Here is a 19,684-nt window from a genome sequence, read left to right on the forward strand (position 1 = left end):
TGTATAGCAGTTTGTTGTCTTTTGCACACTGGTTGAATGCCCAAGTTGGTGCAGTCTTTCATTGATTCTATTATGGTTATTATAATGTTATGGATTTATTGTGTATGGCTGTAAGAATATGAATCTCAAGGTTGTATATGGTGAGATATGTTCAATTCAATTGAAGTTTAATTGTCATTCAATGATACATGAATACCCATGAATACAGCCAAACAGGATAGTGTTACAGTGGGGCTAAGATGCAAGACACAATCCTAACAGTCACACACAGCACAAAGCACACATAGCACATACAAGATAGCAAGCACATGTATGATATTAGTAAAATACAGCCATGTTAAAAAAACAATCTAGACCTCGAATCCATAAATGCTGATATGTGCTTCAATAATAAACTTACTTTACTTTGCTAACCTGACATGAGTGGTTGGGAAGATGCTGGATTAAGGATGAGTATTTAAGATACTTGGAGGCACATAATAAAATAGGCTAAAGTCAGCATGCTTTCCTTAAGGGGAAGTTTTGCCTGAAAAATCTGTTGGAAACCTTTGAGGAAATAACAGGCGGGATAGACAAAGGAGAGGCAGTGGATGATGTTTACTTGGATTTTCAGAAGGCTTTTGACAAGGTACTGTACATGACGCTGTTAAACAAGAGCCCTTGGTATTACAGGAAAGATGAGCATGGATAGAAGATCGGCTGACTGGCAGGAAGCAAAGGAGTGGGAATAAATGTGGCTTCTTCTGGTTGGCTGCCAGTGACTAGTAGTATTCTGTAGAGGTCGGTGTTGGGACCGCTTCTTTTCACATTATATGTCAATTATTTGGATGAGAGAATTGATGGTTTGTGGACGATACAAAGATAGCAAAGAACAAGGTAGTGTTGAGGAAGAAGGGTGACTGCAGAAGGACTTAGACATATGAGAAGTGGCACATGGAATGCAGTGTAGGGGAAATGTATAGTCACGCACTTCGGTAAAAGGAATAAAGACAAAGATTATTTTCTAAACAGAGAAAAATTTCCATTTTTCGGAGGTGCAGTGCAAAGGGACTTGGGAGTCCTCGTGCAGGATTCCCTAAAGGTTGAGTCCATGCTAAGGAAGGCAAACGCAATGTTAGCATTCACTTCAAGAGGACTAGAATATAAAAGCAAGGAAGTAATGCAGAGACTTTTAAAGACATTTGACAAACTTTCTTTGGAATATTATCAGCTGTTTTGGGTCCATTTTCTAAGAAAGGATGTGCTGGCATTGGAGAGGGCCGAGGAAACAAAAAGGTTAATAATGAGGAGCATTTGATGGTTCTGGGTTTGTACTCGCTGAAATTTAGAAGAATGGGTGGTGGGGGAATCTCATTGAAACCTACTAAATATCGAAAGGCCTTGATAGAGTGTGTGTGGTGAGGATGGGATCAGAGGGAACAGTCTAAGCATAGAAGGACATCCCTTTAGAACAGAGATGAGGAGGAATTTCTTTAGTCAGAGGAAGATGAATATATGGAATTTATTGCCGCAGATGACTGTGGAGGCCAAGTCATTGGGTATATTTAAAGTGGAGGTTGATTGGTTCTTGAACAGTAAAAACATCAAAGGTTACTAGGAGAAGGCCGGAGAATGGGATTGAGAGAAATAATAAATCAGCCATGATGGAATGGCAGAGAAGATATGATGAGCCAAATGGCCAAATTCTGCTCCTATGTCTTGTGGTTATTGAGGGGAATAGTCACAGTGGTACTCTGCACCATCTGCATATACCCTTTCCATCTCTTATGAGACATCCAGCTACCAGCCTCCTGCAACTGAGGTACGATTACCTCTCTGTAGCTCTTTATCCAGCTCCAGCTCTGTTTCCGTAACACAACCTGTAGGGAGCTGCACCCAAATGTACTTACCACAGCTGTAGCGATTAGGGAGACTGAACATCTCCTAGATCTCCCACATCTTGCATGGTATCCATTCTCACTACTCTAGCTAGGCACTAATAAAATCCCCTTCTATCACTCTGCACCGTCCTCATTCCTCTTACTTCCCCCTCCTACCCTCATTTCTCTCCCATCCCTTACCCAACTACCAGTTCATGCTACATTCCACCCTCTGCTCTACCTTTCTCTCCTTTCCCCTAACCCACTTACCCTTCCTCCCCAACCCACTCTGCTCATTCGACTTTCCCCTCCTCCTGCTCCTTTGTTCTACTACCCCTCCTCCCTCCTCTTCTTATCTCTCCCCAGTCCCCTCCATCCTTTCCGGACTTCTTTACCTTTCACCTCTTCTTCCAATTCCCTTCTCTCCTCTCCACCCCTTTCATCTTTTCCCTTCCCTCTCACCCCTCCATTCTGTCACATTACCCATCACTCACCCTCTGCCACTTTACCCCTCCCCCACAATTCTCCACTTCTCCTCTTTTTCACCCTCTCCATTTCCAAACCTCCCACCTCCTCACATCACTCTTCCCTTCTATCTACCCCTCTCCCTCACCTACCCAGCCTCACCTATCACCCATCCTTCCTCATATCCTGCTCTGCTCCTCATATTTTCCCTTCTCCCCATTCTCCCCCTCCCTATCTCTCAGCACCCTCCCCCATTCTGCCCCTCTCATCACCCTCCCCCATTATCTTCTTCCCCCTCCTCCTCTCTCCTTCCGTCCTCCTTCACCCCATTCGCTCCTTCCCTCATCACCCTCCCCATTCTCCCCCTTCTTCACCCTCTCCCTATCTCTCAGCACCCTCACCTATTCTCCCCCTATCACCCTCTCCCTACTCCATTTCGCCCCTCTCCCCTCCTTGTTCACTTCCCTCCCTCATGATCCCTTCTCACTCCATTCCCCCGTTTTTCTAATCCCCACCCACAGCTACACTGATTGGCAGTCTGGTTTGTGACGTAGACAGTTTTGACAGCTCTCGGCCGGCCTGCCGGATTCGCTCCGCCCCGAGCGGAAGTGACGCAGCAGGAGTCGGAGCTGGCGTTGCTGTGCGGATGAATCGGCTGTAGGGTGAGGAGAGACCCGGGCGGCGGCGGGCAGAGTGAGCGGGTTGAGAGGACACTCGGGGTCGGACTGCCGTGGTGGGTGTAGAGGGAGTTAGGGGAAGGTCCCGAGGCTGAGGTTGCTGTCAGACAATTTCCCCGTAATACTCCCCCCCAACCTCGGCCTCCAAATCCCCTCGCCCTCCCCCTGCGCCTCCCTCCCACCACACTGACACTACACCGACCCACTTCCATGGGGCGGAATTAATGCTAGCTGTAAAAACGTTTTTAATCTTTGTTCTGTGTTCCAGTTGTTAGATATGTTTAAGACGTTGTGCTGATCTTAAAACTTTGATTAAGTGAGAATTTTCCAGCTGCTGATAGCTGTAAACAACCCCTTTAAACCTAGCAGTTAATGTGTTACACTCAGCAATGCACGAACCAAGATGAAGGGTCTCGATCCGAAATGTCGACTATTTATTTCCCTCCACAGATGCTGCCTGACCAGCTGAGTTCCTCCAGTGCCTTGTGTGTTGCTCCAGGTTCCGGCATCTGCGGCCTCTTCTGTCTCCAGGTGTTACACCCAATTACTTATAGTTGCAGGATGTTGTTTTGAAAGTATCCAGCATCTTAACTTAAAACTTAATGGGATTTGGAACCGGGTACAGGAATGCAAGAGCTCCAAAAATCCTGCATGTCTGTCCATTTTATCTTGGTGTTTTAGTTTAATTATTCTCGTAACTTTTGTCCCTCCTTGCTAACTAAAAGTGAAGTTTGCGAATGTAATGAAAGACACCAGGAGCATCCTGTAATGTTGATTCTTTATGGTGCAGCCTATTAAAATTGGGTGGCTGCACTAAGGTGAGAATGTCGGAATCCAAGGTTCCCTGAAAGTGGTAACAGAAGGAACGTGGACTGCCTGACTTCATCACAGGCATTGTCTTATGATTAATGAGGGGTAGCAGTAACTTTTTACATATTGGTTGAAATCTGGAGTTTGCTGCCAGAGAAGGAAGTGGAAAAGGCTAATTATGTTTGCAAAGCATTAATGTACACTTAAATATGCAAATAATAGAAAGATTTGGCCCAGATGTGGGCAACTGGGGTTAGTGCAGCTGGACTAAAAGTCGGCATGGAAATATCTGATGGGCTGAAGGGCCTGAATCTGCTATACTGACACTCAAAGTTGGTTTATTTTCATTCCTAATAAATGCTGTGTCATTTCTTCATTCATCAAAACTGCAGCTGATTTCTATATTATAACCACTACTGCTCTAAGTTATATTACCTTCCTCTTTTCTTCTTGTGAGGGGGCTGTTTAGGAAACTAGATGTACAAACTAGTTTACTGTTAATTTTTCTGCTCATGATTTAAAACAGTGGTTCCCAAACTTTTGTGTTCCCTCATCCTTGGCTCCAGACCACATCCCCAGTAACCCCCTGCCTTTCTGGCCATTACATGAAAACTAAAGAACTTTGATTTATGATGCATAGTGCAAGAAAATAGGAACTGCAAATTTAAAACTGACAAATGCAAAAATTCTTCAGATCTGTTTAAAGATACAAATAAAATTACTTTACACTAAAACAATTTTCATTAACAAGCTTGGAGGTTACGTTAGTAGTCCAACTATTCAAATTCAAGTTTAGTTGTCATTTAACCATGCCCATGAATACAGCCAAAAGAAATAGTGTTTCTCTGGGGCCAAGATGCAAAACACAGTACCAACAGTCATACATGGCACAAGGCGCATACAAGATAGAAGTAAACATGCAGTCCCCCAAAAAAAACAATATAGCTCGAGTGCCTGAATGTCCTATAGATTGATAGTACATGATTGTTGTGTGCAAGAAAAGAGTCTGAAAATGAGCACAATCCAGTTTTTCACTGAGCAAACACTGGAAGTCAGCATGCACACTGTACCACGCCACCTCTGGCGTCTCTATTAGGCATCTGCAACAGGCAATCACACAGAATTGGGCCTAGTCCATGCTACACCTGAGGCCATGCCACTCCCCCACCATCAGTATCTCCAATAAGCCAGTGAACAAGATTTGTAGTGTTCTACATCACCAATTGCTTCAACTACCACTGCTTCATTGCTTTTTCACTTTTCAGTGAAATGGATGGGTTTGGTGCAGTGATATCAGCTTCTCAGCAACAGGCTGAATGTCACTCAGAGTCTCAGGTCCACATTTTGCAGACTGTTCATTGTGAAACCACGCTCTGCTAAATATGATGCTGAAAAGACAATTAAAAGCACCTTGGCCTTTTTCCACAGTGCAGGATAGTATTCAAGTTCTTTTTGTGATTAAATGTCTTGCTATGATTTTTTTGAAATGCATACTCAGCTCACTCATTTTGTCATGAGATCAGTTCTTCCTCTATTGTTCCTGTTAACTCCTCATTGCAAGTGTTCAGGGATGGAATAATTACCCAATCTGGAATTTCAAAGAGCGCACAAGTGTATTTAGGCATTTTCCTTTTGTGAACCATCTGACTTCTGTGTGCAACAGCAAGAGTTCAAACTGTTCATCATGCTCAATACAAAGCTTTTAAAATAAACAAGAATTGAGAGTATGCGACTTGATTTTATTTCTGCTGTGATAACAGCAGTTAATAATTTGTGCAGCCGATTACAGATGTCTGTGAATCACACACTGAATGTTAAATATGTTAGGTACAGCTTTTTTAAAGCAAATAATAACCTCATTCTGGCCTAGAAAGTTTCACTGCTTCATTAGAAAAAATATTTTCACATAACAGACACATTGGTTATGTGTTGGTTGCTTAGTGTTGGTATAAATCCATTTTGCAGATACTTCACACTATACTGTCTACACTTTTTCATCTGCTTCTGCCATTTTTGTTATAGATTAATGACCACGGCAATCGCCTATTGTTTTAAGTCCAACCTCAAGTGCTGTGATCAATAAAGGAGAAAGTTATGACATCATAATAGCTTAGGCAAAAACTTGACTCTCTGCCTGAAGATACATGAAGTAAGGCAGTGATTCTCTATTGGGCTGTGGGCTATAGAAATCTGGTTAAGACCATTCAAAAGGGCAGATTCTGAACTTTACCCCATTGAAAGCCATACCCTAATTCAAAGGAATTTCATTACCCTGGGATATTTAGTATGGGAATCGTACCAGCAAGCACTACTACAGCAGTGAACAGCAATAGTGCGTGGGCTGCGCCTGGCAATAACACGACTTCTTCAGTCCAGAATTCCCATGATATGCCAAATACAGAAGTGTCACATTGCTTTTCAACAACTTGAACACTTTTCAAGCAGTCTTAAGAGAATGGTGGGTTAGCAAGAGATCAGGTGATTATGAGATCGTTATAATCAATTATGAGGCATTGAGGATCAAATGTTTATAATAAGTGATTCATTTCTTAAATTAAGCCTGTAATCCCTCAGCTGCCGCCCCCCCCCCCCCCCCCCCCCCCCCCCCCGGCTACTGATCGCAGCCCTCTGCCCTCATTATCTTTGAAACTCCCACTGTCCCTCAGGTGGGTGATATCGCCCACTTTACGAACCACTGATTTAAAGCATTTTTTTCCCCCAATCTCTGCTAGGTTGTAGGTATATGTTTCAACAGATTTTTTTAAGGAAATATGAATTGTTTTGGATTTGGGAATTGATATGGTAATTTTTAAACAAAATATCAGCAGAAGATAAACTCAAGAGGGAAGCAGGCGATGACAATCAGCACAGAACAACTATGCTCAGAAATCCAGGAGGTTTATTATCTGCCTCAGTAGTTGATGTATTTTGCACTCCTCCAGAACTCACCACAGCCTGTTTCAATCACATTTTACAAAATCACTGAGCCTGTTTCCCTCACTTCTTTTAAATTAGTTGTTCCTACCTTTTTAAACGCACTGTGATTTTCCTTATGAGCTCTCTTTCAACTCAACTGGTCCAGTGGAGTTATTTCACTAGAGTGTATAGAATCTTAAAATAATTAAAATTGTGCCTGGTATTAAAGGGAGTAACATTGGAAGATCTACCTGTCTGGCCCCAACCAAAGCCCTAATAATTCCACATTATTCTATATTCCCTTTACAATTCACAAACCTTTTTACAGCCGTTCAGGACTGAAGTGATACACTGACATATAGTAAATAGTACAGATAGCTAAGGTTCATAAAAAGACAAGAAAACCAACTACCATCCATTTTTAAGGATAGACTGAAAAGCACCACTATATTCATCCTTCATGAAATCTTACTTGGACCACAGAAGAACTGGTACTTGTGCAGTGTCACAGAGTGTCGTTGAGCCTTTTGGGTGTGTGGGAGTGTTGGAAAGGCAGTCTTATTACTTGGCTTTCACTCTATAGTTTTAGATTTTTATTGTCTCTATGTACCCAAGAACTCAACTTTGGATTTGTTTTGCCATTAACTTACAAGGACTCTTTATTACTGGACACACATCTTTGAGCTATGGGGGGGGGGGGGGGGGGGAAGGTGGTAGAAGCTCGAGGACACAGGGAAATTTTGTGCAGGCAAGGGGAGAATGTGCAAATTATGTTCAGACAGCACTCCAGCCCAGCTTCAAAGCAGGATCCCAAGATTCATGAGGATCTGTGCCTCCTGTCATTAAAAAAGGTCGTATAACATTTGGAAAATTGAACAATATAGTGAAAGGAAGCAATAGGTGTGACATTAGAGCACCATTATGCTGCTAAGCTGTCTTGTAAGGCGGACAATGTTAAATTGAATATTTTAATTTTTAATATGAATATTTTTGTAATGCTGATGACTGATGTCTCTGGTCAGTTTCCTATAGGTTCTTCAAATTGTTCTTGTTCTGTAAACACTTTTTCTTTTTGATTTGTGGAACTTGATTAAAAAAAAGAATAATGTACTTTTGAATGCAAACATTTGTGAGCAAATCTGCTCAGAGTGCATCATCTTGTTGATTGTCTGACTTCGTTGTGCCTTGTGTTCTTTTAATTGTTTAAGGGGATTAGCCATGGTCAACTGGCAGAACGGTGTGAAGGAACATATGTTGGTTCTGTTTCTATTACAGATTTGATCCCTAAGCCCTTTTCTTTTTGGCTGTTATGTCATTCATTATACATTTTTTTTGTGTGTGGGAGCATATGCTAGTGTGAAAGCTAATTTATTTTGCTCCGTGTTAGGGAAAGAGTTCTTGTTCTGTTAAAAACAACTCTCATTTCAGTGCTTCTTCATTGAATTAATTGCAGCATACCAGAAAGTGTTATCATCGCAGGAGTGTGAAGGATGTACTCACCACAGCGAAGGGACTTCATTTCAGTGACACTGGGTAGCCAGACAGGAAGGAGCTATGACAATAGTAAAACCTGGCGAAGACAATCATGCTGGAGGGTAAGATGTATTATGTTGAGAATTTTCAGTGGTTTCTCACAATGTTTCATTCAGTGTGAGCATTCAGTCATTATACAAACTTGACCGAGATTGAGTCTGTCTCACTTAGTTGAATCAATATGGTTTGTAAGGGAAGTGTGTGGAACTGATATATTTGCATTCAATCCTCACAGATATATTGCTGTTTCCATGTCCCAACCACTTTGCATCTATGACTGAAGCTGACAGGTTTTGTCCATTACAGTTTTATCCCCTAATGAGGCAAAGGTGTTAAAATAATAACAGCTAAATGATTAGTGTGCTGACTTCCATGCAACTGTTCAGGTGGCTATAATTCAAACAAAACAGGTTATGGGAAATGGAAATATAGTCAGGTGTAGCTTTCAGATACAATGCCCAATAGTTAAAATGTATCTGGTTCGTTCTGTTTGTTCACGAGGCAGGATCCCCGATTGGCTACCCATTTTAATTTGACTTCCCATACCCATACTGATATGTCTGTCCATACCATCCTCTACTGCTATGATGAGGTCCAACTCAGGTTGGAGGAGTAACACCTTGTGTTCCATCTGTGTAGCCTCCAACTTGATGGCACAAATATTGATTTCACTAGCTTCCAGTAATCTCCTCCGTATTCCTTCCACTCCTCCAACGTTAACTAAATTTTTACTGCTGTGCAGGTTTTTTTTAAACAACCGTTGCTCTGAGCAGGAAATTTTTACACAGCCTGAAAACTGTGCAGCACTTTAAATTAACATTTTGTATATAAGAAAATTCTGGCTGTGCAGCAACAAAGGCTATGCGTGTCAGAGCATTTTGGTTACTGAGCAGCCGTACACGAGTAGCTCAGAGAGAACAGTGCATTCCTCCCACCTTATTCTGGCTTCTGCTTCCTTCCTTTCCAGTGCTGGTGAAAGGTCTGGGCCTAAAACATTGATTGTTTGTTCCCATCAGTAGAAGCTTCCTGACTTGCTAAGTTCCTCCAACATCTTGTGTGTGTTGCTGTAGATTTCTAGCATTTGCAGAATTTCTTGTGGTTAAAATATGTTGATGTTTTATGTAAGTTTGGTATGATGAACAGATTTAATTCCTTACCTTTGTAATAGAGACAACATTTCAAAATTCATTGTTTCAAAAATTCTTTTCATGATGTAAGAGTATAAAATGTGATGTACCACTACAAATCCTTCAGCTTGTGAGGTATTAGGTACAATGAGAGGAAAATCTTCGCCATGCTCTACTTAAAAATAATATGCTTCCAGATATGGGTTGTGGAAGTTTCATCGCGGATTTACAAAGCATTGTAAAACTTGCAGTGAACAATTTTGTGAATACAGTTAATTGTACAGTTGCCATAGTCATCTTATTAGGCAATCCCTTGAGATCAAGAGGAGAAAATCCAAGCAACACACACAACAAGCTGGAGGAACTCAGCAGGCCAGGCAGCGTCTATGGAAAAGAAAGAACAGTCAATGAATTACAGTCTGGTTTTGTACGTTTTGAGTCAGTGAATTAGACCAATATGGATACTGCAGACACTGCTACAGATGGGGGGGGGGGGGGGGGGAATGGTGACCACCATGGCACATGGTCAAGTAGTTTGAGGTAGTTCATTCCTTCCACTGCTTACTAAGGGCTTCTATTCTCCCAGTGTAAGTCCAGATGGTTCTGAATACCATACAGAACTTTCTTTTTCCACACTTAGTGGTGATGAACAGGAAATTTGCCATTGTTTGGTAGGTATGTTGCATTTCCTCAAGGAGTCTTTGAGCAAATCCTTAACTCTTCCTCAGTCCACTTCTCATTGAGGAGGTCAGAGCAGAGTCTGGTGTTGGGTAAATGAACCTTAGTGTAACCAGGGCATTGGTGGTGAGGACGTTGGCCTGGGAGAGAACAGCAAACCAATTTTTGGTCCTTCTGGTGATTTTAGAAAATTTTGTGAAGACATCATTGGTGGTATCTTTCCTGTGGCTTAAGTTGCATTCTGGTGTTGTAAGAAGAAGTTGGTTGAGGACCTTTGTATATGTTTCAACGAAGAATGCTTTGCCATGTGGTCTGCACTGGGCTAGCTGTGTGGCGCTGAACTGAATGCTACTAGACTCTTGGTTTAATGTTTGGTATTCTGTGTTGTCCGCTTATTTTTTGCCGTTTGTACAATTTATTCTTCTTTCATGCATTAAGTATCTGATTTTTTTTCTTGAATGGGTTCCATGGTGTTTTTTTGTTTCGTGACTGCCTGCGGGAGGACAAATCTCAGAGTTGTACACCAGGGGTCACCAACCCTTTTTCCACTGCGGACTGGTTTAATATTGACAATATTCTTGCGGACCGGCCGACAGCGGGGTGGTGTTAATCACGACCGGAATATAGGTGATAAGTCAACTGTAAGTCACTTATAAGTGGCTAATACACTCAATTTCGTTTCTAAAAGGGCTTATCTAATGAATTTAATATTAAACAGTGCATATTTTCCTCGTATGAACATGTAAAATCATTGCAACACACCAGTGAGAGGACGAGGTAAGGGTCGGAGGTCCCCGTGCTGGGTCCGCGACAGTCACAGTCTGGAGCGAGCGACCGACCGAGCGAGGACTGCGACAGGGCGCCCCCCACCCCATCCTTGTAGGTAGGTAGGATCTATCGGCCGATAAAAGTTTGGCTTGAGGGATGACTTTCAGTAGATTGCAGCAAGGTAGCTGCTCTGCTACTTACAAAACCCTGAGCCCGAATTAGGTTGTTTGCGAATATTTTAGCACCAGGTTCCCCCACGAACATTCGGTGTGCTAAACAGTTTTAGAGGTGGCACCCATCTGTCCGCACTCCAGGCCAGTAGCAACGGCACCTCGCCGGCTATGCAAGGTGGCCAGTTACCCGAGGCCAACCAGTGATCCCTGGCGCGAGGGTATCACTGCATTTAGGCAACTGATGACCTCACGTGCGTTCAAGTTCATCAGTGGGCGTGAAGGAATGAGGAAAGCTGCAGCTGACTCATATCATTTCATATCGCCAAATCATATCATTTCCTCGTGGCCCGGTAGCACATTCTTTGCGGCCCGGTGGTTGGGGACCACTGTTGTACACTCTATCCTCGTTATATGAGGGGGATACACTAATAGTCGACACATAATGTGAGTATTTAAATGGAGAAAATAGGGATGCATTCCAGAGGGCTTCCTAAATGTTTTATCTGTAATTTATTCACATTTTCATACCAATACAACACAAAAGCAGTACCACAAGGCAACATTCGTATTATATTTCATCAATATAAGGTAATATTCAATGTAATAAATCATAGAAAGTTAACATACTAGGGTGTACAGTACTCACCAACAGTGTGTTCGCTCCGGGAGATGAGTGGTTGTTGTGGTGTTGGGCAGCTTCACTTGGATAAGGTGGATGGTTGTGGTCGTCAGGATCATATCAAGCACAGCACGGGGTAAAGGAAGACTCACAGAGCTCTTAGAGCTGCCGGCAGCAGGAGATAACACTGGTTTGAAGTGTTACGAACCCCGTAACTGGGTTACTTACCAGCAAAGATAGAGAGGTCCGTTGAAGTCTGATGGTACTATTTTTAACAGTATTTATTAGTAAAAATACACAAAAATAATATCAATGCAAACATACAGATAATATACGTCATCAATACTAAATCTAAAAGTGCGGGTATAATAATAATCAATAAGAAATAGCTCTATCGTTGTCTAGGGGATAATGTATTGTCCGATGGAAATATAAAAATCACTCAGTTCATTCAGGCTGCAGCCTTTGGTTGGAGTCGAGAGAGATTTTTTAGAAACTTGCCAGCTTTTCCTTTTAATGATTTCGAACCTTCGAGAGTTCCGTTGGTGTGGCCTCTTCTTTAGCCAAAGCCGTTCTTCCGTGGCGAGCCCGCCAATTCCCAGGCGAGGGAAAAGGTCGCACGCGAGCCCCACTGGCTGTCGCTATTAAACGCTGTCACAGGATTTCTAGTGTTTCTCCTGGTGCGTCTAAAGGGGTTGTTCCCCAGACCCTCTTTTATCCTTACTCACGGGGTCTCAGATGTCAATCAGGTTGGGATGATGCAATCCCTCAACCAGACCACTCTGGTCATTCCCTGAGGGCTTCAATGAATAGTACAGTACTCAATACACAATTCCGTCTCCAAGAGACAATAGCCGTTATCAATGGTTCCGCCTTGCTGAGGCCAGGACACATTCCAAGCCTTGTGTATTCTGGACGTCTCTCTCTCATTTCCTGGGTCCCAGACCTGAATTAATAGCGATCTTGCGATTCTCAAAAAGGAGGGGCTACTTTGTACCCTTCGGCCCCTCAGAGTTGTGACACATTCGTAACAGAAGAAAGTGCTGAGGGTTGTTTGCTTGGCAGCATTTTGTTTTTCAGCATAAATTTGCTGGTAGGGAAGAAGGGTTGATGGCAGGGAATGACTGAAATGCTGACTCCGTTCTAAACTTGGGTCCATGTCCATCGCCATTTGTGCCAAGTGTTCTGACTTCCACCATAGTTAAATATTTCAAGCACAAAATCACTGCACCGTAGGTAAAACCAACAAAAGTTTAGGAGCGCAAGATCGTACCTTGCCAAAACTAATGCGAGACTGGCGGGAGTGAGATTGTGAGACACGTGCACCTGACTTGTATTGGCGGGAAAGTGGTGCCCCTCGCTTAACTGTGAGTTTTGGACACATATTAGGAGACATTGGTAGAAATAGGTTCCTCGCATAACTGTGAATCTGCATTGTCTGAAGACGCATATAACGAGGATAGAGTGTATCTGTAAAACATACCTTGTACTTTGAATCTTTGAAAGGTCCTTCCCTGAGCCTGCACAAGTAAGTTAATTGATCACTTCGTGCAGCTTGAGTAGGGGTGTTTGGATGACCTTGTTCTGGAACGTAGTCATCGTCTGCTTTGCAGATTTGCTGTACTGCCACTGGTAGTTTGTTGAAGGTGAGATGCAGTATTGTAGCAAAAAGTATTGGGGTAACAATGCATTTAGTTTGGCACTGGTCTTCATTGAGAATGGTTCTTTTGCAATAGATCAATGGATTAATAGGACAGTTTCCATTTCTGATAGAATCAAAGGCTTCAGAGAGGTTGAAATAGCGGGTGTTGTGCTCTCAGCACTTGTTATTGCGCACAAAGTTCTTGTCCTGTGTCTCTGGATGCATGGAATCCATACTGCAGTTCTTCCTTCAGTGGGATGATGCAGAAGTGGATGACCCTGGCAGTGATGTTCTCTGTGACAGGTAACAGGGTCATCCTTTCAGTAGTTATCATACTCAGACTTCTTGAAGCTGATCATTATTACAGCGTCTCTGGAGTTCCTTGGAAATTTTTTCCCTTTCCTGCCATGGGTGAAGAGGCTATGGGTTAATAACCGAAATGCTTCACTGTTGAAACTACAAAAAAAAAGCTGAAGAACTCAGCAGGTCAGGCTGCAAACTGTGGGGGAAATGGACAGTCCCTCATTAGGACTAAGGGGGAATAGTGAGTATGATGAAGTAATGGATAGGGCCCAGGGGACTCATGCCAACGCTATAATGGTGGAAAGGGTGATTAGCTTCAAGTTGCTGGGCTTAACATCTCTGAGGATCTCTCCTGGGCCCAACACATTGAAACATTCACAGAAAAGGCTCATCATTGGGAGTTGGAGGACATTTGGTATGTCACTGAAGACTCTTACAAATTTCTCGATGTTCATTGGAGAGCATTCTGACTGGTTGTATCATTGTCTGGTACTGTAGACTCAATCAGTTCCATCACAGACGCAGTCCTCTCCACCACTGAGGTCAGAGCCTCAAGAAATGGCAACTATCATTAAAGCTGTTACATTGGAATAGGTACAGGAGCCTAAAGACACACGCTCAGACCTTTTAGAACAGCTTTCTCCTCTCCACCATCCAGTTTCTGAACAGTCCAGGAACACAAATTTGTTATTCATTGTTTGCATTATTTATTTATTTATTTTAAAAACTTATAGTAGTTTTTATGTCTTGCACTGTACTGCTGCTGCAGAACAAATTTCATGACATGTGGCAGTGATAATAAACCTGATTCATAGTTGTGGGTGAGGAGCTGTTGAAGTGTTCCTTCTGTCAGGCATTGACTATCGTCTTGGGTCTTGTTGAACTGTTCTTGGTGGGGGGGTCATGGAAAGCTCTTATAGTGTTTAAAAGCCTGGGCATAGCTGCCAGTGTGTTGCAAAGCTTCCTGCAATCTCTCCAGCCACCACCCTTTAGGTTACAGGTTTTCAGCTGGACCAACGCCCATAGAAATGTTTTCCTTCCCTTGAATGGTGGAGCATCTAATCCAGGACAACTACTCGTGGTTAATTAGCTCCTGCACCTCCTGTCCATTTTTATTAAACTGGTCCAGGATAGAGAAGGTTTTCACTGTTGACTTTTATGTCAAACTTCAGGGTAGCCGAGTTCAAACGTAGAAGAGTACAGCGCAGGAACAGACCGGTCAGACCACAAAGTTGTGCCAGACTAATTAAACTAGTAACTAAACTGATCCAATTTTACTATTCTTCCATACTCCACACATTCTTGTGCCTATCCAAGAGCCTTTTAAATGCCAGTATTGTATTTCCTTCACTGCCATCCCTTGTAGCACATTCCAAGCATCCACCACTGTGCTTTTTGGAAAAAAACCCTGCGCCACACATCTTTGAATTTATCCCTTCTCACCAGAAATGCATGCCCTCTAATATTTTGACCTTGGGAGGAAGAAATCAGCTGTAATATCTTCATGGTTCCTGTGTGCTGGAAATTGTAAGGCTACTTGAGTTGCTGTCTGAGAAGAGCCAGCTTTGTGGGTTCCTCAACATTGTTCTTCTTATGGCAGACTTGGGGCACATTGAAGGACAGTGTGGAGTAAATTGGATGGTGGTCAGTCAGCATCTCAGGATACTGCATCCATGTCAAAATGCCACAATTCCCAAGAGCAAGTTTTACAGTTAGGATTGTGCAGTTGAGTTCTGACATTCCAAGTCCTGAGCTTGGTACTGTGGCGAGGAAGGTGTGTGAGAGAGATTGAGAGAGAGATTTTCCAATGTGGGGTAGCTGTACCATGCCAGCTATCACGTGGGTTCTACAGCAGGGTCTTGACTCGACCAGCAAGGGCTTCAGGAAAGCAGGTGAGTGACGTCAGCCCTGTACCCGGAGGAAGACAGTCGTACCTGGGCAGAGCACAGTTCAGAGGAATTTCTGATTTTTTTTTTGTTCTTTTGCTTTTTCTCCTGTGATCTTTGCCGGCAAATTGGTGATTTTCCTTCCAGCAAGGTCAGACGTATTTATCATACACTTATCTTAAACATTTCTGGCCGGGTACAGTTTAATAGACTGTTTGTCTGTAGCTCTGCACTTTATTCTTTTGCCTGAGGAAATGATATGGTTAACTATTGGGGAAGGAAAGAAATCACACCACTTGTTTTTAATACAAAAAAGAATGACGGTGCATTTTTGAGAGAGGTTTTTAATAAACAAATTTCTCCCAACTTTTTGCATTTTTCTACTAGAAATGGAAACAGCTTTCAAGATTGCAACGGAGTCTGATTGCCTTCCTATTTATTTTCATGGTGTTCTGTGGTATTGCCGTGTATCCTGTCCTGTTTGAACACTGGCAAGGTAGGAAGCATTGCTGGCTTTTACACTTAGTCTTTCTCAGCTGTCAATTTAAAGACATTCTGTATTTCCACAGTAAAAGGACATTTTGCTTGAAAATATGTTGTAATTATTTCAATAGTAGTCATCTAATCATAAGTGTAATATGTTCAGAATAAAAATATAGAAATGAAAGCAAAAAGTGCTGGAACACTTGAGTGATGAAAGGAAAGTTATTGGCATTTCTGGTGGTTGATCTTCAGTTGATGTGAAATGTTGTTCTCACCAAGAGCCTGGACCTTACTTAACCCAACCTGTAGTGTGTGGTTAAGGCTTGTCACAGGACATTTCAGACTAATGGAGGGCTGCCAGCATCCACAACATCATTTTGGTGAGTGGACTAGGTCTTTAGTGGTGACCAGATCTCATCATTTGGAGCAAGGTACAGCCTTTGACTTTGTACCTTTTTAACTGTCTCTGATAATCAGGGATCTTTGAAAACTTGAAATTATTTAAATAATTCAACAGATTTATTTTGGATTCTCTGTCATCAGATTTCTGAAAGGTCCATGAACATTACTTTGTTATTCTGTTTTTGTATTATTTATTTATTTTTTGCAACAAAAGCTGAGGGACACAGATACACAAGGGGATTTAAGAGACCTGCAAGGTAACTTGTTTACTCCTAAGTGCAGTTCCAGAAGATTGGAGGGGGCTATTGTTCATTGTTCAAGAAATGTCCTGTGGCAAGGACAAGCCAGATAACCACAGACTGGTAAGCTTGGCTTGGTACGTGAGAGTACATGATTCTGATGAACCTTTTGGAGCTTTTCAGAGAGGTGTCGAAGTGGGGGTAGATGAAGGTAGGTCAATGGATGTTGTCCGTATGGACTTGAATGAGGGTTTTGACAAAAGCCTGACAGATTGATCTTGAAAGTTAGTTAACATAGGATTCAGTGGAGTGGGTGTGGTGGGGAGCTAGTGAGGTGGATTTGGAATTAGCTGTGTTGTGGAACAGAGGGACCCGGGAGTAGAAGTGAAAGCAACTGCATAATTAGGGTGGTGAACATGGCCTTCATCAGCTAGAATATTGAATTCAGGAGTAAGGACATTATGATGCGGTTATATATGACCTTAGTAAGACTGCACTTGGATTACTGAGTTCAGTTTTTGTCACTCTGTTGTAGGAGAGACATTGTCTAGCTGTAGAGGGTGCAGAGAGATTTGTGAGGATGTTACTTGGACAAGAGGGGTCTGAGTTATAGGGAGAGCGTGGCCACGCTGGAATCTTATTCCCCAAGGTGTAGGAGAATGAGGGGTGACCTTAGAAGTTTATAAAATCATGGGGTGTATGGATAAGATGCACGATCATAGTCTTTTCCCCAAGTTGGGGAGTCCAAGACTAGAGAAAACAGATGTAAGATGACGGGAGAAATTTAAAAAGGGACCCAAGAGGGAACTTTACAGAGGATACTTGCTACCTCGAATGAGTTGCCAAAGGAAGTGATCGATCATCGACATTAGTTGGTGGGGAGGGGTGTAGATGTTGGAATCCAGGGAAGTTAAAGTGGGATTAGAGTGAATGATTAAAACCAATGGTTAGTGTAGAATCAGTGAGTCAAAGAGCCCGATTCCATGCTGGATGATTACATCAGTTCAATAATTTAACCACCATGCATACGCTGAAGTTAAACCGGTTGATAATCCTCTCCTAACCTTTCTGAATGCAGCTAATTTGGAAAATCTAAAGCAGCAAACCCTTTTGTAGCTGTTGACTGGATCATGCTAGCTGTATGAATCTACTGTGTCAGATCGTGTGCTCGTCTGGAGTAGGACATTACTAAATTGCAGTAAACAATGAGGGGGGAAGGAAGAGTGTTGGCCCGTAAGCACACAGACTGGATTGAGTTGCGCAACACTTTAACTAGCACAGAACATTCTGAGACGAAAGCCACCTGTCGTACATTTTCTGTGATATGCAGGTGTAACAACAGCCTGCATCACCTATATTTAAATGGCTTTATAGTTGTTCATTTCAACAAAATGTAAAGCATGCTGGAATACTGTGGAGCATCACTTAGAAGTAGATTATCTCTGAACCTAGAATCATGAATGTCCTTGATGGTAAAAGTTCTAATTTTACCCAGAGTTTAAAAGAATCACCTGTAAAATAAGAGGGACTAACAAACTGTGCTGTATTAGTAGCAGGCAGATTTGACACATGGACTTTGCTCACACTATTAACTTGCACAGGATAAACCTTCGTGCTGCTAAACAAATGTGTTTATAGTCCATATAGTCCATATTTTTTATAACAAAAATAATATTTTCTTTGTTTCCCAATTTTGCTCCCCTGTCATCTCCCTGTACAACTCATCATCCTTCCTTGGCCAAAAGGACAGGGTGGAGACCTCCTCCCATGCTTTTGTCAAAGCACAATAGGAACTTCATCTGACAGGGTTCAGTAGAAATTTTTTCCTCAAGCACTTTGTAAACTCAGAAATGATGGTCGAGTATAGAGTCTGAAGCATCACTGCTAAACAATCACCTAGTGTTCATTGTTTTCATGTGCTTTGGAAGTGAAAGGTTGGTGTAAAAGTGATCTTTGAATTCTGCACATCTAAGTAAGCCATTGAAATATAAAAGTTGGATTTCTACAATTTTCATTTTTACTTTTTACCCTGAAGGTAGAATACCTCAACTTTTTAATCTAAAGCATACTTAAATTAGTAAGTACAAATGTAAAGCATTTTCTTTCGGTTAAGACCAATAATTCAAGAATTTTCCAGTTAAAAATATATTAATAATCCCAGTATTTGGGCAGTATCCTTTTATAGTGCAGCAAACTATAGAATTTAAAGTGAAGTTTGTGTTATGAACCGTAAAAAGTATCGTTTTAACTTCAGAATGATTTCCCACTTGATTGAGTTTGGTGTGGGCAAATGTAATAGATATATTCTCTTGCTATATTACAGATACTTTATAATTGGTAATATGATTGGTTGTTAAGGTAGCTTGTGGGCTTGTATTGGCTCTGTAAACCAGGAATGTTTTTTAACCTTTGGCATTTATTACAGGGCAGAGCATATGAAATGGGTCATGTATACATTTATATGAAATGAGTCATGAATGTATTCATCATCCTTTTTGATTTGGCCCCTCCCCCATGTTACACTTAAGTGGTATGATTTGAAGCGTAACATGGCAAAATTGAAAAGAGTGATAAATACAGGACTGGAGGTGTTATATTTAAATGCAAGCAGTATACGAAATAAGTTAAATGGTTTTGTAGCACAGTTAAAGATTGGCAGGTATGAAGTAGGTATCAATGAATCATGACTGGAAGAAGATCATAATTGGGAGCTTAACATCCAAGGTTACCTGTACATATTGTATCAAAAAGACAGGCAGTGAGGCACAGGGTGTAGGGTGGCTCTGTTGGTAAAAAATGAAATCAAATCCTTAGAAAAGAGGTGACAAAGGATCAGAAGATGTAGAATCCTTGTGTGTAAAGAAACTGCAAGGGTAAAAAGACCCTATGGGGAGTTATACAGGCCTCCAAAAAGTAGCCAGGATATGGATACAAATTAAAACAGGAGATATATAAGTCATGTAAAAAGAGCAATTTATGATAGTCATGGGGATTTCAATGTGCAGGTAGATTGGGAAAATCAGGTTGGTGCTGGATCCCAGGAGAGGGAATTTGTAGAATGCCTACAAGATGGCATTTTAGAGCAGCTTGTGGTTGAACCCACC

The 19,684-nt window shown here is 42.0% G+C and overlaps 1 protein-coding gene across 3 annotated transcripts in view; it reads left to right on the forward strand.

Moving 5' to 3' along the window:
* Positions 1 to 2,891: 2,891 nt before the first annotated feature.
* The window catches only part of LOC140730961 (endoplasmic reticulum mannosyl-oligosaccharide 1,2-alpha-mannosidase-like), an 83,592-nt gene continuing 66,799 nt past the window's right edge, over positions 2,892 to 19,684 (forward strand). For 2 of the 3 annotated variants that reach the window (XM_073052072.1, XM_073052074.1), the window contains exons 1-4: positions 2,892 to 2,986; positions 3,452 to 3,532; positions 8,181 to 8,322; positions 15,844 to 15,952. In XM_073052072.1, coding sequence (XP_072908173.1) covers positions 8,218 to 8,322; positions 15,844 to 15,952 — 214 coding nt within the window. In that variant the 5' untranslated portion in view covers positions 2,892 to 2,986; positions 3,452 to 3,532; positions 8,181 to 8,217. Of the gene's footprint in view, positions 3,058 to 3,451; positions 3,533 to 8,180; positions 8,323 to 15,843; positions 15,953 to 19,684 lie in introns of all 3 variants that reach the window. The other variant, XM_073052073.1, reaches the window with a different exon arrangement.

The sequence above is a fragment of the Hemitrygon akajei genome, chromosome 7, assembly GCF_048418815.1.
Source record: "Hemitrygon akajei chromosome 7, sHemAka1.3, whole genome shotgun sequence".
NCBI classification, from domain to species: Eukaryota; Metazoa; Chordata; class Chondrichthyes; order Myliobatiformes; family Dasyatidae; genus Hemitrygon; species Hemitrygon akajei.